The following is a 26,184-nucleotide window of genomic DNA, read 5'->3' on the forward strand; positions in this document are numbered from 1 at the left end:
AGCATATAGTTAGGGCTGGACCAGGTGACCCTGAGTCCTCCCTTAGTTATGCTGCAATAGGTGTAGGCTGCCGGGGATTCCCATGATGCATTGGGTGTTTCTTCTTCACTCACTATGTGTTAATAGACCTCTCTGCATTGAATCATATCTGTTATTAATCTCTGTCTCTCTTCCACAGCATGTCTTTATCCTATCTTCCTTCTCTCACCCCAACCAATCACAGCAGATGGCCCCGCCCCTCCCTGAGCCTGGTTCTGCCGGAGGTTTCTTCCTGTTAAAAGGGAGTTTTTCCTTCCCACTGTCGCCAAAGTGCTTGCTCATAGGGGGTCATATGATTGTTGGGTTTTTCTCTGTAACTATGAAGCACCTTGAGGCGACTTTTGTTGTGATTTGGCGCTATATATAAATAAAATTGAATTGAATTTAATTGAATTGAGGTACAAACAACAAACACGATTCACCACTCGAGGCAAAAACACAGCGTCAAATACAACCAGGCTGCTAAGGAGCTAACAGCTGGGGACGAGGGACCTAAATGTAAACAGACGACTCCACGAGCATGCTAGCTGCACTCCACATCCCAGGAAACGCTGCATGGCTGCAGTTACATGATGGAAAAGCAGAGCGTTAAGGAGCTGGTTAAAATGTGAGGATATCACCCAGGCTCCTGAAGACGTACAAAGTTCATTAGTGAATGTGGTCCTCTGCTCGTTTACAATGGACAGTCTAATTTTGTGATTTTTGATGGTTTGGCTTTAATGGAGGTGGTGGTGGAATTAGATTAGGAGTGAAAAGACTGCCAAAAGTCAATAAGGGTTTCCCATTGCTCTATTTTCTCCCTCCCCGTCACCTCCCCTGTCATCTGTCCTCCTCCACGACACCCAGAAATCAATCTTACACATTTTGAAAAATGTCTCAATTCCAGTCTATCTGGGAGAGACGATGGAGAGAGAAGCTGAGGATGCACAGGTGTGGAAGTGTTTTTACGCGTGACGGATGAAATATATAAATCATGTCAGGAGCAGGACTAAAAAAATGAATCAAGTGTTCCTTTGTATTTATAAGTTGCTTTATTTTTTAAGATGATAACACCTCCCTCCACCATTTGTGATGTGAGTATGACATCTAAGATCATCAAATAGAGCAGCAGGCTGTAACAAACCAAGAATCGCATCACATGTAATTGACATGGCTTGGAACAAGGCTGAGAGAAAAGCACGTCTGCTGCTGCAGAATGCCTTTTCTGGTTAACTCGACTCCTCACTCCACCTATCGCTTCCTTGTTTCCTTGCTTACATCTTTGGTGGGAGGGTTTAATATCGAGGAGATTCAAGGATTTAGAAAGTGAACAATGAGACAAGGGATTGGATTCATCCTATCTGACTAACCTCACCTACAAACAAAATAACTAAGCTATCAAATGTTGGAACATTTAAATGAAAATGCAGGAAATGACCAGAGTTCCATGTGTGGTGTTCACTGCATCAAAAATGTTTCCATTTTATAAAATAATCCTCACTCGGTAATTGTTTCCTTGCCAGTGACAGGAGAGGAAAATCACAGACTGCATGTGGAATTACCCAAACAACATTTTCAGGATACAGTATTTGTTTTTTTGGACTTGTGGTTTGTTGTGCATGTAATCTCCTTTATACAATTTCCCCACCACACTTGTTATCATGCCTCGACAGCACCTCTCTGGTCTTTGGTATGTTTATAGCTTTTATTAGAATAATAAATCGAATATCTTTGCACATCATGTGAGAGGAAACAATAAATATCAGCACAAGCTGCTGGTTTGTGCTTTGCAACCTGCTGCTACCTTCATGTTGTGGTGCATCCTGGGAATTTCTTTGGATTAGGATTGTTTACATGGAAAATGGTGGATTTTATTCATGAGGCTTGGTGCTCATTCATCTGGACAAGTTAAGCTCGACCATTATTTAAAAGCTACACAAAGCCCAGAGCAACAAAGATCTTTATCTTCTCTTTAATAACTCAAGAAAGAGGAAATAAAGCAAAGGAATATGAGAGTGTGGCAGCAGCTGTGTAGTATTTGTGTATAGGTGCTATGAGTAATGCACTCCAATGTTTCTAGCTTGACATTATAAAGCACTGGAGCAGCACGTCTTCAGGGGTTTCATGTCCTTAAGCCTTTGGAGCTTCAAGACTTGACCTTGACTCAGTGAGTTCAGGGATGGTGTAATGCATTCCTCTGACTGAGTATTTAAAGCCAATCCTTTATATCTACATAAGTAATTATTATTATTATTATTGTTATTGATTTTGAATCTTTTCATCATTCTGCCTTTACAGATTTCACACTCCCAGAATCCTTCACAGGTTATGGCTGCGTCGAGTATCAAACACATGGGCAACCACAGTGTTTAAGCCACCTGCCTACTGCTGAGCAGGTCCCCCTCATGCTGACCTGTTGGGGCACAAATTTGGGTTTGAGTGCCAGACACCACAGGGTCTGCATGTATGTCAGGTAGTACAAGTCCAAGTATCCACATAAATGCCAGGACTCAAGCCTTCCCAGCACTGCCTTATAATGGGATGCATAATGCCATCCACTTCACTTATCGGGGGTATTTAATATTGTAACACTGGTACGGTGCAGCCTGCTCTGATCGCAGCGGACAGCTGCAGCAGATCCAGATAAGGACGACTTAAAAAAAAGGAGCAATATAAAGTGTGTAGGTTTAATAGACTCTTTAAGCGCTCAGCGTCTGGCATCGCGCTTTAACGGGTCTCCACTATCTTCTTGTATGATTGGACGTACCTGCGTGAAAGTCGACTCCCACAGCAAAAAGCGTTCCTGTGATGGGCATGAGGGCTTCGCTGTTGTCATTCGGGTCAAGAGCAATTCCCCGGATTCCCTCATGGATGGAATACATTAGAAATGAGTCAACACCTAAAGAATCACAGAGGGATCTATTAGAGCGCAGATAAAAGCATTAAAGCTCAAGAACTCACGAATGCCCTTTGACGCACGTAGAGATTATTCATTTAGCTTATACACAGATCCACAACCTCACACTGAGGGTAACGAAGGGCTCAAAGAAACTGGGAATCGTACCCTCGCAAGACGTGCGATCACTACGCAAGTTGTAGCCAACGGTGCAGGAGCAGCTGCGGGTGTTCTCTGAAGTTGGGAAGCACAGCTGTGAGCATCCTCCGTTGTTTACTTGGCACGGATTTCTTCCTGATTATTAAAACAAAACCAACAAACAGACAACAGTAAAGCACCATCAGCAGGTATGTCCATCTGGACCTTTGTGAATCGAGTGAGAGAGGCTGCTTACCTTTCTGGCTGTCCCTGTCGTACACCTTCATGTGAACCACCCCACCCGTCTTATTTCTCAAAACAACAAGGTTGCGCCCGTCTCTCTTGGTGACCGTTCCCAGCCGTCCTGATTCCTCATCTGCCCACCAGAGTTTTCCACCTGTAGCCAGCAAAGAAAATTTGAATTAACTCCATTTTTAGAGCATTTTCCTTTCTTTTTCACAATATGGTGCAAATGAGTTCTTGAAAACATAAGCAGAGTACAGGCAAATGCCATCCTTCAAAGTGCAGATGCTGTGCTTTAGCCTGCACTCTAATCCCCTAAAGCTGGCACACTTATTCCTTAAAGCCTGTTAATAATTGAGGCATTCTCTGAGCTGATTTCAGATTAAAAAGTGGGTTTCCTGTGTCTCCTCAGCCCACTTGCTGTTGATGAGTTTCAGCCTTGAACTGCAGGAAGGTTTTTACCTCCACTGAAGCTTTTCCATGAACTTGAAAGACAAACGTTTCCATTACTGACTGAAACGGGCATAGCATTCCTATAAACAGATATAAATACAGCATGTGCTGTTTGACCAAAGGGGCTGCTGACTGCTGCACACCAAGCCCAGCACCTCTGTCCTCAGCAGATATCAGTGACGCACAGTCCATGCCAGGCACTTTGCCATATACTCGACAGGCGTGACAGGAACTTTTCATTTTACAATCCCACTGAGGTGACAAGTAAAAAGGAGTTAAGTGAGCCCTCTCCTTCCAGGATAAACATCAGAGAGGAGGTGAAGATGACATCATTCTAGAAAGGATAAAACCGCAAAAAAACACAAAAATGAACAAAGTATCTATAACATAACCCATAATTAGGTCACACAAACGTTGCTATAACAGACTGTATGTTGTAAAATCTGGCAGCAGTGGAGGCCGGAGCAATCACCTTTGCATTTTCATAGAAACCCCCAACAGAGGAATTACTGAGCTGAGCAGCAGCAGCGAGCGCTCATTAAATGCCTCCTTCTTTTAGAGCAATGTCAATTACCAGCAGATTTCTTTTTCCTGCTTTGTGCTAATGCAACCATTCAGAGCAGCGCTGCTCCTGGACACGACCTGGTGCAATTTAACACCCTCTTGAATTAGATTAGCAACCTAACTTAAATGAGAAATGCATTCTCATCCAAGCCAATATGTTAAGTACCATCTAGAAAATGTGCCCTGTACATTTTACAGCATCACTTCCTGGAAGGCACGACATTCTTTTGTTCTCTTTCACGTTTTTGTGTCACTGCATTCACCCACACACACACACACACACACACACCCACACACCCGCGCACAGAAACAATTCCCGCTTCCATTAATAGCTTTAGGCTGAATGCCATCCTTAAAAGAAATGTAAAACTCGCTTCCACAAATCAGGTAAATTCCCATGAGTGAGAATGACAGTCTTCGTGCAGTTTACAAAACATTACACCCCGGAGGGCATGCTAGCCGAGATTAGCTTTGCACCCTGTGTTAATTTAATGCCGTTGGGATCACTGGCTAGGTGCGATTGCTCGCTTGTGGCACATCATATTCAATTTCCACCTCAACTGCTAGTTTGATCCCCGGCAATTCACGGCTGATGGATCACTCACACCTTCCGAAATAAGCCCTCACTTCTCCCTCAAGCCAATCCAATTATTACAGAGCCTTAGGACCGAGTGGGTCAAACTTGTGTCACTAACAGTGCCTTCATTATACCTTTTCACATCCAGCGTGAGCAATCACTAAGACATGAAGGCAAAATGAAAAGCCAGCACCCCATCATGGAGAAACGCACGATTCTTCCCTCAGAAGTGCGTTCCCGATTACCAGTGCAAATCTGCTAAACCCTTTTTCATGCTCGTCTGCCTAGTTGTACGTCTGCATCTACCTCCCAGTGTGAAAGAGATACAGATTCATCATTTGTAAACAAGCTTTCATCACTTATGCACGACGGTTCTTCGGAGTAACCTCAACCACTTCAAATATGACTAACTGATCAATCAAGCCTGTAAAAGACCAGAGACGAGAACAAATGCTTCTCAGATTTATGCTCATTAATGCTGATTGCTCGAGTAACCACAAAGGACACAAAAGCCTTTAATTAACTGGTACTGATACTCTGATGTTACCTACAGGTTTTATCCCCACCAGAGCAGACAATGCATGCTTTTAGTTGCAAATCCATATTACAATCCTCATGCTGGCATATATACTAGCATATTTCTTCTTTGTTCTTTACTGAACTACAAAGACGAAGGAAAGCGAGAGAAGAAATATACAGAACTCTGTGGTAAACACAGCAAATGGTCACCAAATGCACTTAACTGCAAATCACACCATGCCGACAAAACTAAAGCAGCAAAGGGACATTTTCTGTAATGGGCATCGCAGACAGGCTGTGCACTCGCCAACAACAAAAGAAGCTCAGGAGTGGAAAATGACCTGTCTGGCTGCTGTCCTGCTCTCTTCCACCAGCCTCATTTTCAGCTGACCCTATAACTTTTACAGGTTCATGCTCAATGATCTACAGCAAAGGAGGACTGAATGTTGGCATCACGAAACACGGTAACATAAACCCTACAAAACTGCTTCTGTTCCTCGTTTCTGGCAGACGGGCGGGTCCATAATTTGTTGCACAAACACACTATTTTGTAGGTTTGTCTCTGCACAACAACAACAACAACACAGGCACTTTTGCAAAAATTTTGCTTTAACTTTTTCATTTATAATCAGAGCCTGAAAGTAAACTGGACACCTGACACGAGCAGCTTGAGTTTCCTGCTCTGTTGGTACGTCCGAACAACTGAAGCAGACACAGTCACAGTTCATTCATGGTTTTTTACATTTGTATTTCAGAGCTTTTTGCAGTAGTTAAATGTAAAAAGGCCAAATCTGTCATATTGTTAAAAAGAAGGCATGCACTGGCCAGCCCAGCAACACGGCGCCGATAAGAACAAGAAGGTCAGATTAGAGTTTTCCTGAAACATCTCGAGAAGCCTGCGCAGTTCTGAAACAGGATGAAGCCAAGACTGATGCATAAGGTTAAACACAGCTCATGATCAGAGGCAGACCACACTATCTGTCTAACATGCTGGGGCAGTTTAAGCCTCTGAAAATGGGTCATGAAATATAACAATTCCTGTAGTTCCCACACACACACACACACACACACACACACACACGATTGACATATTGATTGTTTGATTGAAATCCCAAAATCAGGTAAACAGTAAAGGACGTGTTTCATGTATCAAATGATGTTAAAAAAGTGAAACATCATCCAAATAAGTGCTGTTTAAATAAATCTATATTACTGGTGTTTAACCAGTACAATTCCTCTGTTTTACCAAACGTAATGGTAACGCAGCAAAGTACAGTTCGGTCGACCAATCAGCTTCTTCAAGATAACAACATGTGGATAATTGTGATTGATGGAGACTTGCAGACATCATTTCACTGTTTTGCTGTAGCTGCTCCTGCACAGGAGCGCAGCTATTAGTCTGTGTCACCTCACATTCTACATCCCATTTGTGAAATGCAATAATGAAGTCTCCAATGTCCATTCCTCCACAGCCAAAGTATTCAATATAAAAAAATGCCCACAAAAATGAACCTAAAATTGTGGCTTACACTTGCAGAAAGCTAATAGTGTACAAAACAGTGGGACTCCATCCTGCCACTGCTGTGTTATTCTGCAACACAGTAATTAATGCTCTCTGCACATGCTGACAGATACCCACCGCACAGAAAACGAAGGCCTGTCATGGTTAATAACATGCTTCAAGAACACGCTGAATCACTCTGACAACACTCTTCCATTTCATATTTTAGTTTTTTGTTTATTTGTTTGTTTGTTTTTTCTTTTTTTCCCTTCAAATCACAGTTTGGTTCAGACCCAGACACACAAAACCAAAAAAATCTCTCTTCAATAAGCCTTTGTTTGCTCTCTTCTCATTACCAATCTTGGCAAGTGTAATGCATTCACACAGCTCACTGGGAGGTTTCCCAATTGTCAAGGTGCAGTAGTGTGGAAGTGAAACAATTTAAAATTCAAATTCTGCTCTGCAGCTTAAAAGAATAAAAGGTGAAACAAACACATCAATGAAACAAACGTGAAACTGCAGTGGACGCTTTAGTATTAAAGATGCTGTGTGTGTAATATTTGTGTCCATTGTCTCTCGTTTTCTCTCAAACAGCTCAGACACTGCAACAACTTGCAACAACTTGCAACAACACAACGACGACAGCGACCGATCATCGTGCAGCTATTATTTTTAAAACTCGCTCTGTCTCTGCTGGCGCTTGTTTTCTTTTCAGAGTCAGTTTGATAAAAAAAACCTTTTTAATATAGATCCAAAGATCCTTCCACTGAGCCATGTCCATTAGCTTCGCTGCACATCACAGCCACTGAGATCTTTAGCAGTGTTATTTATCACTAAAGTGTGTCCAGCACGGTCCATCGGGGTAGACTGCTGTATCGTTAGTGGCATCACTACTGTTTAAACAGATATATAATCATGGGTCTAATCCCAAGCTCAACCCTGCTTAGCCTCCAAGATCAGACGAGATCAGGCGTGTTCAGGGTGGCATGGCCGTAAGTATCCCACGGTGGCACTGTGGTTAGCACTGCTGCCTCACAGTAAGAATTTCAATTCAGTTCAATTCCACCATCAGGCCGGGGTCTTTCTGTGTGGAGTTTGCATGTTCTCCCGTGTTTGCGTGGGTTCTCCACGGGTCCTCCGACTTCCTCCCACAGTCCAAAGACATGCAGTTAGACAGGTTAGGTTAATTGCTGATTCTAAATTGCCCATCGGTATAAATGTGAGTGCGAATGGTTGTCTGTCTCTGTGTGTTAGCCCTGCGACAGACTGGTGACCTGCCCAGAGTGTACCCTGCCTCTCGCCCAATGACAGCTGGGATAGGCTCCGCCCCCCGTGAAAAGGATAAGCGGAAGCGAATGGATGGATGGGTCTAATCCCATTTACACAAATTATTTCACTAAAACCATTTCTGTCATTTCAGTCTCTTTGGATAAAACTCAAGGTAATCCAACATTACACGTGTCAGTAATTCCTGACTGGTCGAGAGTGTGGCGCGCACATGGCATCGCCTATAAAAGCATTCACTTACATCAAGGTGTGTGTTTGTTTATATAGGTAATAGGGGCATAATGTCAGCAACATTTTCTGGGTTGTGGGAACTCAAATAACGTTCTTTATCTTGTATTAGCTAGTGATCTGGACAGGAACCCATGCACACGTGTACATGCAAACTGGTTCTACTTTCAACTCGTCCCCCTCGTAGCTGCTAGCATCATAGAAGCATTCGGTATATTTGTACAGATGTTTTCTGCAGGCGTGTTTTCAACATGCTGACGCAGATTTCAGGCGTTCAGAATGAACCTACACGCTGATAGATGGTGTGACACATTGGATTGAGCGCTGATACCAAGAATCAGTCCGTAATGAACATCCTCCACCCTTTTCATTATGGAAAGGGTGAGAAAATCAATCATCAATCATTGCTCTGTTGTGTTTTAATTATCTAATGCTGCTAATTCTTCACATAGAGTGAGGCACAGCTGTTTGCACGCACTCTCTAAATAGCTCCATTTTAAAGCCACTTAACCGGTTAAATGTGTAATCCTTTCACACTCTGAGTAATCCTCAGCGCCAATCTGATGCACTTGTGACAAGCTCCACTCACCCATCACGGCCAGTGCTGTGCCTTTGGCTAACTCCCTCTTTAGAGTCTCGAGCACTTCCAGCCCACTGCCATCCAGATTGCACCTGTTGATGGTCCCGTTGGTGGAGCTTATCCAGTACAGCTTGTTGGCAGCGTAGTCTATCGAGAGGCCTGAGACACAGCGAGTCAGGAGAGGATATCAAGTTAGCAAAGAAACCATCATTAGGGACATATGAACTCAAAAACACAAAATGAAACATTTGAATATGTAAAATATTGATGGGTGTAGATGAATAATATGTTGTCATTTGGACATTAATCCATCTTCACACAGCTCCTCCTCTCACCAGCAGCTGAACTCAGAACCTGCTTTATGAAAAAGTTTGTGAGGTCAGTAAAGTCGGTGTTTCAAACACACTGAAGTATAAATATGAACCTGGCCGGTGTTGTGCCAATAACTGATTGTTTCCATGTGTAATGTCTTTACTTATATTGATAAACAGACTTTGGTGAAAGGATTTACAAATGCGATGTATATCAAATGTAAAAATGTCCCGTTTCGACTGACTCTGTGTTACTGTACCTACATTATAACCAATCTGGACACTTGGAATATGTTTGCAGGACTTCTGTTATGTTTGTCGTGCGTTCTGCTGCCCTCTTGGCCAGAAAGCTTAAAAAAGACAATTTTAACGTCAACCAGATTTAACTGGATAAATAAAAGATATAAAAATCACCGACTGCAGCTTCTACCTCGTGACAGGAATATGTTTGTGGCTCAAGATGACTTAATATCTCTCATGATGGACACATATGACATGTATTTCACATATTATATGTTATTTATAGCAGTTTAAATACAGACAATGACTTTTTTTTTTTTTTTTTTTTTAACTTTTGTTTCATATGTTGATTGTTTAATTTAAGACTAAAAGAAAATTAAATGAATGAGAGGTAAAACTTGAGGGGGTAGGGACAAATAAGTAAATACTTCTGCCTACTCCTTTTCAAACAAATAATGAAATGATATTTTATAATGATTGCGAAGACACATGTTTGAAATGTTCGAAATAAAAATGAACTGAACTGAACTATTTGGTAAATACCAGGATCCACATTAACGTTAGCCACGTCACTGCCAGCAGGCACCTGCTAGATTATCATTAAGGTAGCAGCTGGCTAATAGCAAAATGATAATGTTAATCTTGGAGTTATTCATGAATTTAACAGTTTCTCTCGACTTCCAAACTGAAGCTGAGAAAAGCCTAAACAGTGACAGTCTACCTTAACAACTCTGATCACCATGATGCCCTGCAGGAGATCAACAGAGATGCAGCTCTGTACATCTGCACGTCAGTATTAGTCTAATCTTTACTTTAAGAGTTATTTTCCCCCCGTGGTATCAACAATAATACCGTGTATCGAGTACTCTCACTGGGTGTTTCTGAGAACAATAAAACAACAATAAAACAAGTGGTTTTAAGGTTAAGGTGATGCAGTTTTGAAATGTACCTTTGTGATGCCGTATAAATGCTTTTCCTGCTGTTTGAGTGCGTGCTAATAGAAATGCTCACATGTTTACTGCTGCTTGTTTGTGGGGGATCTGTCTAACAGGACTCCAGCTGGCTTGAAAAATGAACAAACAGGAAGCAGACTGCTTTTGAATCCATTTCCTGGCTGATGTAATGGCGGGAATATCACTGTTAATGGTGGGAGCTAAAAGCTATTTCAGTTGTGTACCTCTGGACAACTCAATGTCTCCCACCATGTGTTGGATTTATGTCTGGCAGATTCACAGTCACAATGCATCATTAATTTACTCTTGTCCCCAGGTCTGCCCCATAATCATAAATGAAGCCAGTGAAATATTGTGCAGCATCCTATCTGTATTGCTGACAGGCCCAGGAGCATGAAAAAAATCTGTGAAGACAATGCTGCTGTGTGTGACAAATTAGGTGTGTGACCTTGAGCTGTGTAACAAAAGCTAGTCGCGATGAAGAACAGACGATTGTTTTTGCTAAATCGAGCTAAAGCTCAGGGATGAGTCAGCATCCCCTGATGGCAGCACAGGAAACATTACATATTCATACATCAGGTAAACATACTTCACATGTGGACCTAGAAATACATTCAAGTCTTCAGTGGCGGTCCTAGCCTGTTTGGCGCCCTGGGCGAACACTCCCTCTGGCGCCCCCCTCCCCCCGCCGCCGCCACACACACACACACACATAAAACATATTAAGGATAAAACTGTTGTCGGAACCATACTGAATTTCACCAGAGAAACACACACACAGACACAGACACACACGCACGCACACATGTATGAAGAGAGAGAGAGTATGCATAGTATGCAAACGGCTACAAAACAGCCATCATAATTTGTCATGCAATGAGAACAGGACAAATCAACAATTAACAATGACTAATTAATATTAAAATCTGTAACATGATGTATTGTTTGGAGTTTAGTCTGTTACTGTTACTATTTTTACCATTTCTTCTTGGAGCAACTGTAACCCACATTATTTCCTTAGGGATTAATAAAGTATTCTGATTCTGATTGTTTCAGGATACATGACCTGCCATTATCCAATGACACATCTGCTTACCTGTATCTTTTGCTCGTTTCTCCTCCTCTTCTTTTCTCTTTTTTCTAAACTGAGCTTACCCCGAGTCCTAAAGTATATATTTATTTTCTTACTCTTCTTATATTTATTGTTCGTTTATTTGCACTGCTGTAACTGGAGCCTCGTCGTCTCGTCTCTCTATATACTGGACTGTATGTAGCGGAGATGACAATAAAGTTTACTTTGACTTCGGCAGCGCGCAGGCGCACCGAGGGCTCTCGCTCACTTTTCGTGTATAGAATTTCGAAAAAAACATCGGTGCAAATTATAAGTCTGTATCATAATGTCTGCTGTTTTCGTGTTTGTTGGTTTGTTTTTATTTTCTTTTATTTTGCGAGTTGGTTATTAGATGCTGCTCCAGCCGGTCAGAGAATCCCCCGCCGCCCCGCCCTCTCCTCCCTGTGCAGCAAGCAGCAGGCGCACCTGGCAAACGGAGGGCGCCCTTACTCCCAGCAAATGGGCGATAGAAAACCGATCGGTGCCTATGACATTCCCAATATGCGCTGGCTGATGTCGGGGCAGCATGAGTACGAGCAATTTTTTTTTTTTTTTTTGCCGATGCCCGTGATGCCGCCCCCACCACGATGCCGCCCCGGGCAACCGCCCGTGTCGCCCGTATCTAAAACCGCTACTGCAGGTCTTTGACAGTGAATCCCGGACCACCTCCCGCTGGTGTTTCCTCAGCACTTGAAGGCACTTCTTCAAAACTAGTTCATTCAGGTACAACATGCTCACCATCCTGATTAACAAAGCATGCACATAGATATTAAGATATAGAATACATATGCCCTCCAAATAATGCTAAACTCTCTTTGTGGTAGCTCACACCACAGTAGATGTTTGTGCTGTGATGTTGCACATGCAGGCAGGCAGACAAATACAACGCTGTCACAGCGAGTAATAACAGAAATATGAATCTCATGAACATTAGGCAGGAAGCACTAACTAACGATCCAGTTAATGATACTGGTGTAATTTCTGAAAACCTGTGTTGTGTAAAAATACATCACAGCAGAGCGACAAGGTCGGCGCTGCCAAAAGTCCACGTGTGCACCTTTGGATGATGTCATCTTTCCTTCTGAAGAACTGACAGATACATTTTTCTACTGATCAACTAAAGACAACAATTATAGCCGAGGACAGCATCTGTGCATCAGGCTGAAGGAATCCTGGAAATCCTGCTAATTACTGTTCTTGTTAAATTCATGTGAAAAAACATCTTAAATTCTTAAAAAGGTGTTGGTAATATAACTGATAGTCTTTGAATAAAATTTAATCTACTAAAGTTTTACTTTCAAGTATCTGAATTGTTCCTTTTTACTGTATTTACTGCCACGACATGTAAATTTCTAATATTTAGAAAAGATATTTTTGAAACATTGCCTACATTTACAGTAACTGGTATACTTAAACCTGCTTTCTTCTCTTTTATGTAGCAAAAATCTCAATATTTATTATTTTAAAAAATCATTTTTTAATCAACAACAGTCTTTCCACAAGATTATTTCCCATACTCGCGAGTTTGGCGTCACGCCTCCGCCCTAAATGTCTTTGTTTACAGGATGTTTGAAGGTTTCTTGGATCTCCAGCATGTTTCACATCTCAAGTCATTTAACGGGAATCTAATCTGTTGTTGCATTTGATCCATTTCTGTGTAGATCCTCACTTTAACTTTAGAGACAGATGGCCTCACGTGATGTTCACGGACTGTTTGATATAATGTAGAAATCATATTTGAATTAATGGCAATAAGCTCATCCTGAAATCAGCGCTGATCGATTTACATGTCGGATGTGTTGATGTGACATGTTTGCTGTTTGCATCGGTTAAATAAGCATGTGCTGATTTTTCAACAGACACTTTAACACCTCAGAAATGCTTTTGGTAATGTTTGAATTACTTTGAACATATCTGGAATGACACAGACGTTTATTTGAATTCAACTGCAGATACACTCAGATGTTATTTTCTTGGTGGATCTATAATGTTTGCAGTAGGTTATCAGACATTTTTCAGACATTTGAGCCATGATTAAATATATTAGACCAAGCACATCTGCTATAAATCACTTCAGTTAATAATCTGGTTAATTATATTTAGAGACTGTTTCTGCTTCACTCACTGTGTGTTTATCCACACTCTGAATTTCATTATTAATCTCTGGCTCTCTTCCGCAGCGTGTCTTTGTCCCGTATTCGTCCCCTCACCTCAACCATTTTAAGCAGATGGCCCCGCCCCTCCCTGAGCCTGGTTCTGCTGGAGGTTTCTTCCTGTTAAAAGGGAGTTTTTCCTTCCCACTGTCTCACAGGAGGCCGTATAACTGTTTCTCTGTTTTCTTGTATTAGCATATTGAGCATGTATATAAATATATATAAATAAAAGTGAATTGAATTGAATCAAAGATCAGGTACAGCCTGCTATCCAAAGCTCTCTTACTGACCTACAGGGTCCCTCTGATTCTGGTGGAGCACCTTGCTGTTACTCCCATCCATGTTGGCCATGTTAATGGTGTTGCCATCTGTCCAGTACATTTTCCTGCATGAGAAGATGTGAAATGAATATGCAGTAATTCAAAAAGGCAAAATATATCAAAGTTATACACTGTAATCAATGACTGTTATGTTTTCTAAACTGTAACTTGAATGTGGGCCAAAACATTTGGTCTGACGGCCGCGTGAAAACACCCGAAGCATGTAGAACAGTTTCTGTACAAGCAGGCTGTGATCCCTCGTTTTCCAGGTGAGGCTTCCTTACACTCTGCACTGAAGGTGAAGTACTCATAAAGTGCACAGGCTGCTCTAATCTACTTACCCCTTGGCAGGGTGCACTACAAGGCACCTTGGCTTATCAATGCCGTGGATGATGGACGTCTTTAGGGACCCATCAAAGCGAGCCACATTGATTTGGGACTCGTCATTTTCAGAGCTCAGCCAGTATAAGTTCTTGGAAAGCCAGTCTAAAGCCAGACCGCGGCAGTTGACTATATCTGTCAGGAAGGGCGTGAAAAAGCTGTCAGCTTGTGTGCTTCAATGAAATCAAAAACAAGATAAATAACAAGCAAAATAACAACATAAACACATGCATATATAATGCAGAACGGATGAAAACAGCAAAACATAATCACTGTGATAATAATTCATCTCAGTTACCAAACTTTAATATAACGAACAACCTCTAAAGTCTAAAGACGTGCACGTTAGCTCAGTTTGTGATTCCAGTGTGCAGAAAATAACGTGGTGTACAAATCCACACACAGCTGTGTTAGTATGACTGTAATCTCCATTTAATACAATTATCCTTATGTCATATTTATAATATTGATCATAAGAATATACAAACATGTGCATAACAATGTCATAATTATAGAAATGAAAAATACTAATAATTAATTAGTAATAATTAAAACTTATTATCATTTTTTTATTAAGATGCCAAATTAAAGTTATTTACTTGCATTCCTGAACAGAAAAATAATGTTTAAAGTGAATCTTGACTCCACAGAGAACTCAGCTCGTCATCGTCCTTATAAACATGTTTTTTCTCAAATATTTGTGTTTCCTTGTTTTTAGGACAGCGTGTCTGATAAATGATTTGAGCCATGTAAACAAAACAAAAACCTTCAGGGTATCTTTTCATTTATTAACGTCTGGAATCGACTCACCTAAAGAGATGACAGTCTCGAGCTGGGTGCCGTTGATGAACGCTCGTTTGATCGTTTGAGTTTTGATGTCGGCCCAGTAGATCCTCTCCTCCTGGGAATCGTAGTCCACCACGGTGACATCGTCGATATCTGGCACCGTCAGAGCCGTCATGACGTTCATGTAAGGGTCGTCAACGTCCACGCCACGGATTTCGGACCGCCGCACATACAGGAGGAACCTTTTCAGCGCTGGTCAGATAATTAAGCAATCAATCACTTGGCACAGTGCATTTTCTGTTTTCACAGACAGGTGTTATAATAATGACTGATATAGACGCTGGTGGCAATCTAAAGAAAGAGGAAATAGAAAAGGTGTTCCCACTCACCAAAGCAGGACTGTTTGTTGGTCGAAAGCTTCATGAGGTGCGGACAGGTGCAGGAGGCTGTGCGGTTGTAATTGATGAGACACAGATGTGAACAGGGACCATGTCCATCGTTCTTTTCACACGGGTTAGGAACTGACGGGAGCGAGGAAAGGGAGGAAAACATAACACAAAGTAAAATGACGAGTTAAGAGATCAGACGGGATAATAACTGGATGCGAACTCGACTAAAAAGCCTCGGTGACATTTACAGGTCTGTCTGACTGCACGTAAGGAAACGAAAGCATCGCCGTAAACCGCTCTGATCATGATTTTGCACTCGTGTGGCATTAAAGCACGAAAATAAATGAAAAAGCATGAAAGTGGGCTGAAAAGACTAAATGAAAGCTCCAACACAAGTTTTGAACAAAGGTCACACTCACAAGAGAAACGGTGAAAAAAGTCAAATATTTCAGGACGTCTGTTCTTAAACACAGACGGAGAAAATGTTGGATTTGCAGCTGATCCTGACGTATCATTGCAGGTTGTTCTCTTGATGAATTTGGAGGTTTACAAATACATGAAAATTATACAAATAAAGTCCATTTCATCTTTCATATTCTGCCTCTTGTATAAGCATTAAAGGTGACAGTATCACTTGTGCTTCTATTACCACAAACTAAACTGATCAGTGACTAAACTGACTCAGTCCAATACAAAGGACTGAGTTTGCACCATTTCTTACTGTACTCTCTTCACACTAAATCACCTCAGTCAGACTAAAGAAAATCACCCACAGTTCAATAATTTCTCATCATGCTGCAGTCATATTTCATGCATCAGACAAAAGCATTTCTCTATCCACTCTGGATGATTCATGTCAAACAAGCTCATTCAAAGTTTATTTCCCAAGCTCCTTCAGCAGCACACTGGAGAACCTCATCGCATCACAAATGCGCCTCATTTAGGCTGAAAAGAAGCAACTCTGTCTTTGCATTCTGGAAACAACACCCGGCTGGCTCCGTATGCTAATAAGGAAACATGGTTACTTTACTGCACTTGGCTGAATCGCCGTGTCGAGGAGCGACGGGCTGCAACATCGCAGCCAAACTGTTGCTTTATTTGCAACTTTCAGATTTCTTTGCAGCAAATGCAAAGCAGCGCAAACTGTTACCTCTCAAAAACAATAACAAACAAATTCATTTTCTGTTAAACCCTCTGAATGCATAAATTATATGTTTGTGTCCATCATTCACTAAAGGAACAGAAGGAAAATAAGGTAGACCTATCATCAGCTGTACGTATAGAAAATTACTAATTTCATGCCACTAAATAGATTATAGTGTGAAACTGACCCAACTGCTGAAAATAGAAACTCAGTGGAGACATTAATGACTATGCAGTCTAATAACTGTGGCTGAGCTTAATATAAGTACATCATAATGTTACAGAAACACAACAGCGTCAAATGTTTCTGTTATTGCTGTTATTCATCAGAATTGCCCCCATGCTGCCCTGGGCTCTCCTGGGCTCCCCTTTGGCACCTGCTGGAAGCTTCAGAGGGAAGCTGGGTGTCGTGTCATCTCTCCCGCCTTCGTTTCTTTTCTGGTCCAGATGTTCAGGGGTCAGTGAAGCATCACATCCTGAGACACAGGTTCTGGCTAAAGTGACTAATCGTGAGCTCATCCCCACTTGAGCTTTTTCCAGAAAGGATTCGACGCGCTGTCTCTCTTCTTTGGGGGAGGCACTGGCTCACAGTCATCTACCGTGACTGCGAGGACAGAACGTCCACTGACACTGAGGGCCCTGTATTAGGACAGGACTATGTCTGTTATTAAAGACAACACGATGTCATTTTTAACTAACCTGCTGAATTCAGTGAAGAAGCTGCCTGATAGCAGGAGTGTGGGAGAGAAATGATACAGCACAGAGCTATAATACTGTGTCCACACAGTGACACCAAATAGATTTTATTAAATGTTTAAAGGAAATTGTAAATATAAATTGAACTTTTTAGTACAAGAATGATAAAATCAATAGCTTTTTTAAAGGTGGTGCAACAAGAAGGGCGTGGGTTTGACTCCAGTGTGGGGCCTGTGCAGAGTTTGTGTGTTCTCCGTGTCTCCGTGGGTGTTCTCTCAGTCCACAGACATACATGGGGTCAGGCTAATTAGTGATGCTAAATTCACTGTAGGTGTGAATCAGTGGCTGTTTGCCTCTATGTCTGTGAGAGGCTGGTGACCTGTCCACAGGGTACCCTGTGACACCTGAGGTGGGATCCTGCACACCTGAACTGGATAAGTGGATGGATGGGTGTTTTTCAGTCTATCAGATAGTGTTGTTGAGTGTATGAACTGAGATGATGTTAGCGCACATTAAAACAGAAAACCCAACGAGCACAGGACACACTTAGCGTGACAAAGGTGAGAAATCGAGAAAATAACACAATAACTGCAGAGTTGTGGAAAACCATCGCTTTTCTTAAATGCTCCAAACCCTGTAAAGCAGGTCCGTACACAGCCGCACCCTGGCTCTGAAGCATAAAGCTGGGTACGGTCTGAGTATCTTTAACTTAAATGCATGAATGTCACAGGCTGTGGACGTGACTATAAGAGCTCATTATGTCACAGAGGACTGTAATACCTGTAGTACCAGAGTAAACACGTGGTCTACACTCTAACACACACACATATATGTACACTTATTTAATCACTAGTGTACATATATTTATATTTATAGATACATATATATTTAGTCATCTTTTCTCTTTTACCATGTCTCTCTAATATTTTGTTCTTTACTATTTTTCTATTTGTTATTTTATTTTATTATATTATATTTTATTATATTTTTTCCTACTGTATCATGCTGCTGAGAGACCGCTGCTCGTCAAACACATTTCATTGCGATGTTGACCCTGTGCTAACTTGCATATGACAAATAAAACTGAAAACTGAAACTGAAAAACAGTTCAGTTTGTTAACCATATGCCACGTTTATTTACTAATCTTAATAGGTCTTAATGACATGTTAATCACTCCGTCTCCTTGACAACCCCATTTTCAGTAACACAAAAAAAATATTAGATAAAATACATATTGACATGTTGAAAGTTGCAGGGTAGGGTTTGGGCTGGGAGTTAAGTATGACGATATTGCCATATTGTGCAGGCTCAGGTGATTCCCATTTAAAATCAAGTCAAGCTTCTCCTACAGTTCAACAGTTTGCATCAGTGTAACTCATTGTCATCAACGTGTTGTGTACTTACTCTGTAAGATACAGTCTTAAAGAGGCGATAAGCTAAAGTAACCTTCTGCTCTGTCCTGGTGTCTCAGGTCCATAAAGCTCGTTCAGCGCGTGCATGCAGATTTACCGACAGGTCTTGGTGACGATAGATAAAACAGTCGGCTCGAGTGGTTAACATGTGCATCACACATGAGGAAGTCCAAGGAGGACAAGGCTGATACTTGATGGAGATGGAGACATCGATCAGGTTCTTGGCACATGTGACCAAACTGTCAAAATCCAGGGTTTAATTTTGATGCATCTGTTTCACAAATAAATCAAAATTCAATGTCAAAGCACCCATTTTGGGCAAAAAGAACAGCCGATTGAAAATGTAGTCTGTGCTATTAATTTCAAGCCTGGCACTATATCTCACAGCCCCATCTGCATATCAAGTAAAACTGGCTTACACGTGTAGGCCTCCTGTCAGATAGCTCATCAACTCTGCTTCTTTTGTGGTCAGAAACTTGGCTTCTTAGCGTCTCGCTGAATCGATTACCTGTTCCACGGTGATGCGAATACAGATTTGAAGTGAATATTAATGAAGTTTCAGAAGTATTTTGAATATTTGCTGCAATCACAACACCCTATTCACACTTCTAATTGATTTGCTTATTGGACATGCCACAATTATTCACTGGCAGATGTGCTTCTCATTCAGCAGCTTCCATTATTCACATTTTGCACCAGAAAAAAAGGTAATATAAGCCAATTACAATAATATGGATGGTGAAAAAAAAAAATCATTCAAAAGGTAGCATTAACTCAAGCTAGCTAATTCTCTGCATGACTACCTTTTCATTCAGACACATGCTCATTGACTGACAGGCCAAATTAAGGCACAGGCAGAAGCTCAAATTAATTGCAATATGCTTCATTTTTCTTCCTTTTGCTACATGAGACTGAATCTATCCACAGTCAATACCTCCAGTACTACAGGATTAAACCCAAATTCAATTTTTTTTATTGTTGTTATAACCGAATGTTCTGATTCATTATTTCAAACTCCTTAAACATGTAGGTTTTACATGTTGGACACATCCAACCATCGAAGCTTTCCAGTTTCTAACAGCAAAGCCAGAAATAATGAGCTCACCTTGTGGTTGCCTGCTGGGGTGGAAGATCTGCAAGTCAAAAGGCTGAGCACTCGTTTTCTGGATGACGGTCACATTTTGCCCGGTCCACTTATTGGCTCTCGCTAAAGTGTTCGTCCTCCAATCCGTCCAGTAGACACTGCCCCCGAAGAGAGACACGGCGAAGGGGTGGGACAGGTATTCGTGGCCCCTGAGGATCTCGATGACGCCCGTACCATCGTAGAGGGCAGAGAAAATGGCGTCGGAGCTGTTTAGAAGAGACAGACAGCGCATCAGTGCTTTAAACGACTCTTCAAATGCATCGAAGGGGACGAGTGGATAAAGGGAGAACACAGTGAAACCCTCCAGTCCACTGATGGAGCTACTAAATTGTTCAAGACCCACTTAAACCAAGAGATGGCCATTGTACTAAATATTACATTTTCTCTATTATTTCATGCCTGCTGGGAGAATTTAATGACACACATGCCTCAGAAGTCCTAAAAAGAAGATGAGGACTAACCGTGCATCGGTCCAAACAATTCTCTTTTCCAAATGGTCCAGTGTTAGTCCGTTAGGCCAGGCTCCAATCTCCATGTCCTTAAACACAATGTGTCTGCCTCCTCCGCTCATTGATGCAGCCTCGATTCGGGGGAAAGTAGCATCCCAGTCGGTCCAGAAGAGGATCCTTGGAAAAAGAAAAATGTATCTGTTTATACAACAGACAAAGAAAAAATATACATCCACAAAACTGCCTGTTAGGCTGTACAAGCCATCATTTACTGCTGTTTGTCAAAGCCAGAAGCTGAAAAATAGGGTAATTGCTCACAATAAAATGATGCTGTAACTGCGTGTATTAACACAGACAGTGGCAATGATGATTGTCCAAGAACAGCACCAGCGATCCGGCGCAACCCTCAACATCTGTGACAGGCCTGGAAATGGGAGGCCATCTGTTTTATTATGACTTTTCACAGCTCAATGAGGCCTGAAAATGAACACCATAATTGATGTGGCCAGGACACTACCCTGAGTCCTACTCCAACGCAGCAAACATCAATGCTATCGCACGCCGGCCCACAAAGTCATCCAGAACGGACGGGAAAACGGGTCCTCGAGCTTAAATCACACACCGACGACAACGAAACTGTGTTAGGAAGAAATATCCTCGACCGGATCGATAGCCTTATTCACTTGATAAGGCCTCCCTGATCAATGACCCACTACTTTGAGTGGATTTGAGTAATTAGATTAGAATTATTGCCCTGTAATGGAAATGCGCCTTTAGGCACCAAAAGCAGCCATTAATCCTACTCTGCACAAGCATGAAATGTACTGTAGTCATCCTCCCACTATAGGGGGAGTGCATGAGCAGATTACTCATTTCTTAAGAGTGTTAAATTGATTTTTGGAAAGTCTGGCTTTGCTCTAATCTTAAATGCACTGGCCAAAATATACAACTCCTGGTTAGTTCACAGTGAAATCCTAGCAACACACCAGCGGCAGAGACAAACCGATTCAGTGTCATGCTTCATCTGCTGATGATGGATGCTGTAGATAGACAGAGTGTAAAATCAACTCGATTTCCAGGATCGCAGTGGTTACGCACATAACCGATTTCTTACTTTTGCTCTCGGAAAAAAGTAACTCGTTTATTTTTAACATGTCTCAGGTATTTTTTAATGTCAAGCAGTGTCTTCTTATTGGGTAAACTGTAGAGTTCTATTATATTTATCATTATTATCATTATTATTATTATTATTATTATTAAGCACTGATGCAAAGCACTGAGGATAAATTAAGATGTGGACCTGTTTAGGCATCCTTGTGAGGACAGAAAATTGGCATGTTACTGTGTGTGTGTGTGTGTGTGTGTGTCTTTTCCTGCTAAATTTAAGCTCACAGACACTGCCTATGTCCAAAGAGTAGTGAACCACACTGCAGTGGGTCAAACCGGACCACCCAGGCCAGGTAAAGGGTCGCTCATACTTCTGACTGGACATTTTGCTCCAGACCAGAACAGCACAGACACTCAAAAGAACAAAGAAGTTTTCCAACGCTGGGCATGAATGTCATGTCATAAACATCCTGGTGATTCTAATGACTCCTTTGGCCGGTTCTTTTCCAGGGTGGGATGATTGTACAGCACACATCTTTGAATGACTTTAACCTCCTGAGACCTGAACTCTTTCATAGCGTGCATTTTTAATTTCTCTTTGCTATCTGGGCTTCATACTGTTCGATGGAACACCATAAAGTCACAATTGAATAATGATGTGCAAAACTCTTTATTTGGTGTCCGAACACAGCAGAATTTAGTACAAAAACAAAATGAGAAACAACAACTGTGCCGCTTTGAACAATGTGGCTCATTGGAAAGAGCAAAATTTAGTATTGTGGTCTAAACAACCCAAAGTGTGATGTCCCCATACGTGGACGCCCGGTCCTAGGAGGTTCAATAACAAGTTTAAATTCTTTTTGAATCTTCTCTAATCCAAACGGGCAAAAGTATACAGACAGGCTCAAATACGTACACTCGCTTGGATTAATAACTGAAATAACCGACTATGATGATGTCTCTGTGGCAGCATAAAGACTGTATGACAGCGCTCACTGGACTCACCAAGTCTTCCTCAGAAAAGTCTTCAGTAAAGATCTCAGGACAATTACATATTCACACATGCTGGGACAGGTTTCATCAATTCAAACAAAAGTATGTAAATATGAGGATGTGTATCAGGTTCTGAAAGAAGACCTAAACTGTCATCCTGGGATGTTCAGGAACAAACCAACGCTCAAGCTGCCATGAACTGGAAACACTGCAACACCAGTGTGACCGTCCACAGTGGAACCAGTTTTACATCATCATGTACTGAGAGGCTGCCCGCCAAGAAAGAAGGCCCTGCTCTGAAATCGACACCACCCTGCTGTCTGGACAAAGGTTTTATGGTCAGAGGAGACAAAGACTGAGTCGTCTGGCTAAATGACGAGAAAGGTGAGGATGACCTCACAGAAAGCTCCGGTATTCAGATCCAAGCCTTTGTTATGCATCGATGTCTGTCCTGACAGAAAACATTCACCTGACTTAAAGCAGACAAATGTAAGCAACAATCCTCACCTACATGATGTGTGTTAAAATTATAAAAACCATGATTGTAATTACTTTTAGACCTTTACCTGTTTATCCATCTTTCATTAATTTACTTTGTGTAACAAAGACAGCATGTGGACGCAGCCGAGCATCTCCACGCATATAAACTAGGCATAACCTGCACCTATTTCCCAGCAACTGAAAAGAACTTCTGAGAAGATGTAAAATATTAAAAAGAAAACTCTTATGCACATAATAGCATCACTGTTTCACTAACTGAGATAAATATAAGCACACACATCCAGATAAAAGAATAATAACGTCTGCAGCGCTCAGAGGCTGAAACTTTATGTCCTGAAGTTTGACTCTTCCTGTTCAAACGTGCTGGAATATGTTTCTTATTAAAGGAGATTTAAAGCACTCTAATGCAAAATGCATTATTACAACAAAAACACACCTGAGGTACCTATAAAGCCTGCAACCTTTAAGCAATGCCTCGTGCATTTCAAGCTAAACATGACTAACTCCCACTGTTCTCGGTGCAGCTCTTTCTCTTCAGGCACCAACAACATACAAAGTCTCCAGATGTGTCGTATCAGCGGCTAATAATGAGCTGGACCTGTTACACTGCTGTTGCAGACATGCTTGCTGACTGTAGGGCACAGAAAAGTCATTCATTTCAAAGCCACAGATCATTCTGCAAATACCCTCTCTGTGCATCTCAGCAGGATAAACAACAGCACGATTTGAAAACTGGGGCCAGAGGGTAATGATTCAAATAAGAATAAAGCTTTTATTTTTTAAAAATGGTGGTTAAAGTGTTTCAGAGAAAAACATTCTTGAAGATCAAGAGAGAATGGGCAGTAAAGCATATAAAGCAGGAGGTACAGCAGCTCTTATTACTGGAATAAAGAGCAAAGCACTACTGACTGGATTTTATAACTGCTGCTTTAATGAACCCCAACATGACAGACATGTTCATACATCAAGGCTGATGCAGACGGAGGATGTGCGGTTTTTTCTCTCATAATTTTGGTGCCTGATGGAAAAACAGCTACCGAGTCTGTAAATGAGGGAGCCGGTGCCCAACGTACCCCTGTCCCGGGTCGAGAGCGATGGCCCGTGGATGCTCCATCCCTCCGGCTATGAGCGTAGTGCGCATTTCTCCGTTAAGCTTGGCCACCTCGATCTGGTCCAGATTGCTGTCGATCCAGTACAGCTTCCCAGTGATCCAGTCCACAGCCAGGCCCTCCGGAGTGGCCAGGCCGTGCTGCACAACCACCTCGATTCCTGTTACCCCTGAAACAGCATTGGCAGCAAGACCGCATGACTTCACGTTCTTTCACATTCATTCAGCCCTCAACTTTTCTAACTGCTGCTCGGCTGAACCGCGGCCAGAAGGCAAATGTCTGGATGAGTCAGATCGGACATTTAACAGAGCCCTGCTAGCTCTTTAAGTCAGTGCGATGTGTGATTGAGTCCCTGTGAGAACAGACCCTAACCCTGGGCGCTGACAGCTGCATGCTCTGCCCGAGTGCTGCACGTTCCCCGCACCAAACTGCATGTCCTCAGTACTTCAGAGGACTTCAGACGACGCTTAGACCTGATAGTGCCAACAGTTTGCACCCATCATGTGTGGAAGTAGCTCATACTGCACTGACAAAACCGACAGTCAGCAGGAAGCAGTGGTTAGTGCAGGAAAACATTCACGAAGCAAACAAAGATACTCTGAATAATCTGGAGGGAAGCTGTTTAATACAAAAAAAGGCAAATGGGTTTTCATACATTTATAATCCATCTGTTTACAGCGGTTCTCAGATGGATGGGCTTTTGTGGGTGTCTCACAAAGGGCGGAACAGCTACAGAGGTGATATCTACTGCTCCACAGAGGCAAATAACGGCTCGAGAACTCAGTGAATGCACTGCCACCCACAAAAATAAAGAGCGAATGAGAAGTTCTGATTCATCATTTTATGAGACTTTGTACTACAAAAGCTTTAGACTTCTGCAGTATTTTTAAGTTCGGTCAACCTGAGATAAATTCTAAGGAGACAATATCAGCCCTGTGTAGCAGAAATGAGTCTGTGTGACAGCAGCAGAATAAAACAGAACAATATCATCGTCGCTGTCTGAGAGGAAAAATGAGCGAGACGCGAAGGTCTTTACTGACAGCGCAGCAGTCTTCAGATGAAGGAATCTGTGTGTGTGAGCATACCTCCAGACTCTGAGAGCTTCCCCCTGTAGATCTTATCTTCCACCACATCTGTCCAGTAAAGGAGGCTGTGGTTGAAGTGGAAGTCTAACGCGATGGTGTTCCTCAGTCCTGGCACCAGCAGGCTGTAGTCTCGTTTGTGAAGGTCTATTCGTCGTATCTCGTGCCGGATCGAGAAAATGACGAAAGCCTCAAAGGGATCTAGTGAAGGTGAGACAGTGTCTTTACCAAACATATTTAAAAAATTGACAAGATGGCTACATAAATAATAATGATAATCTACCATGAAAGCTAAAATAAACCACGACCCTCATGAATCACGTGAAATATAAATATTTGGTAAGACTTGCAGGTTTTTGTCATTTTGTAAAGTCAAACCGAAATGATGACTCTGCAAACCGGATGCATATATGCACATCGCCGCTGACCTATTCTGCTCCTTTTTCATCTTCCACCGCTGCTATTCATCCAGCTGAGGCCTAACGGTGCGTGCACACTGAGCACCAAGCAAATTCAATCTAAAGAACATCTTTATTATTTTTATAAATAAGTCCTGCAACAAAGTGGAGACACTGACGCGCACATAAGACGACGGATGGATGTCTTTTAAGGTGGTCAGCATTGTTGTCTTGCAGTACCCACACAGTGCCAGCTCCTAAAATATGTCGTCCACACCGAGGAATCAAATGATCTTGTTTAGCAAATATTAGAGCCACGAGTCGGCATGCCTGCTGCCTTGTTTAGTGAATTCACTGTCCTTCCCCTGCTTTACCTAAAACCACATATTTGCCTCCCTTTTCCATTAAAGTGAATGTCAACCCTTGTGCTAACTGCTAGCAGCTAGCTTTAAATGATGCCATAATAAGCCTGAGCGTGCGCCTGTGCTAACAGGGCTGTAT

At 42.0% G+C, this 26,184-nt stretch overlaps 1 protein-coding gene across 1 annotated transcript in view; it reads right to left on the minus strand.

The window, feature by feature from the left end:
- lrp1bb (low density lipoprotein receptor-related protein 1Bb) overlaps positions 1 to 26,184 on the minus strand; it is a 270,456-nt gene that overhangs the window by 82,755 nt on the left and 161,517 nt on the right. Inside the window, exons 24-35 of the mRNA XM_039600082.1 lie at positions 25,289 to 25,486; positions 24,168 to 24,372; positions 20,506 to 20,670; positions 20,006 to 20,250; positions 15,649 to 15,780; positions 15,284 to 15,511; positions 14,434 to 14,608; positions 14,063 to 14,157; positions 9,014 to 9,163; positions 3,309 to 3,449; positions 3,083 to 3,208; positions 2,786 to 2,917 (exon numbers count right to left, since the gene is read on the minus strand). Of these exons, the coding sequence (XP_039456016.1) occupies positions 2,786 to 2,917; positions 3,083 to 3,208; positions 3,309 to 3,449; positions 9,014 to 9,163; positions 14,063 to 14,157; positions 14,434 to 14,608; positions 15,284 to 15,511; positions 15,649 to 15,780; positions 20,006 to 20,250; positions 20,506 to 20,670; positions 24,168 to 24,372; positions 25,289 to 25,486 (1,992 nt within the window). The remainder of the gene's footprint in view (positions 1 to 2,785; positions 2,918 to 3,082; positions 3,209 to 3,308; positions 3,450 to 9,013; positions 9,164 to 14,062; positions 14,158 to 14,433; positions 14,609 to 15,283; positions 15,512 to 15,648; positions 15,781 to 20,005; positions 20,251 to 20,505; positions 20,671 to 24,167; positions 24,373 to 25,288; positions 25,487 to 26,184) is intronic.

Source organism: Oreochromis aureus, linkage group 16, assembly GCF_013358895.1.
Source record: "Oreochromis aureus strain Israel breed Guangdong linkage group 16, ZZ_aureus, whole genome shotgun sequence".
Lineage (NCBI taxonomy): Eukaryota > Metazoa > Chordata > Actinopteri > Cichliformes > Cichlidae > Oreochromis > Oreochromis aureus.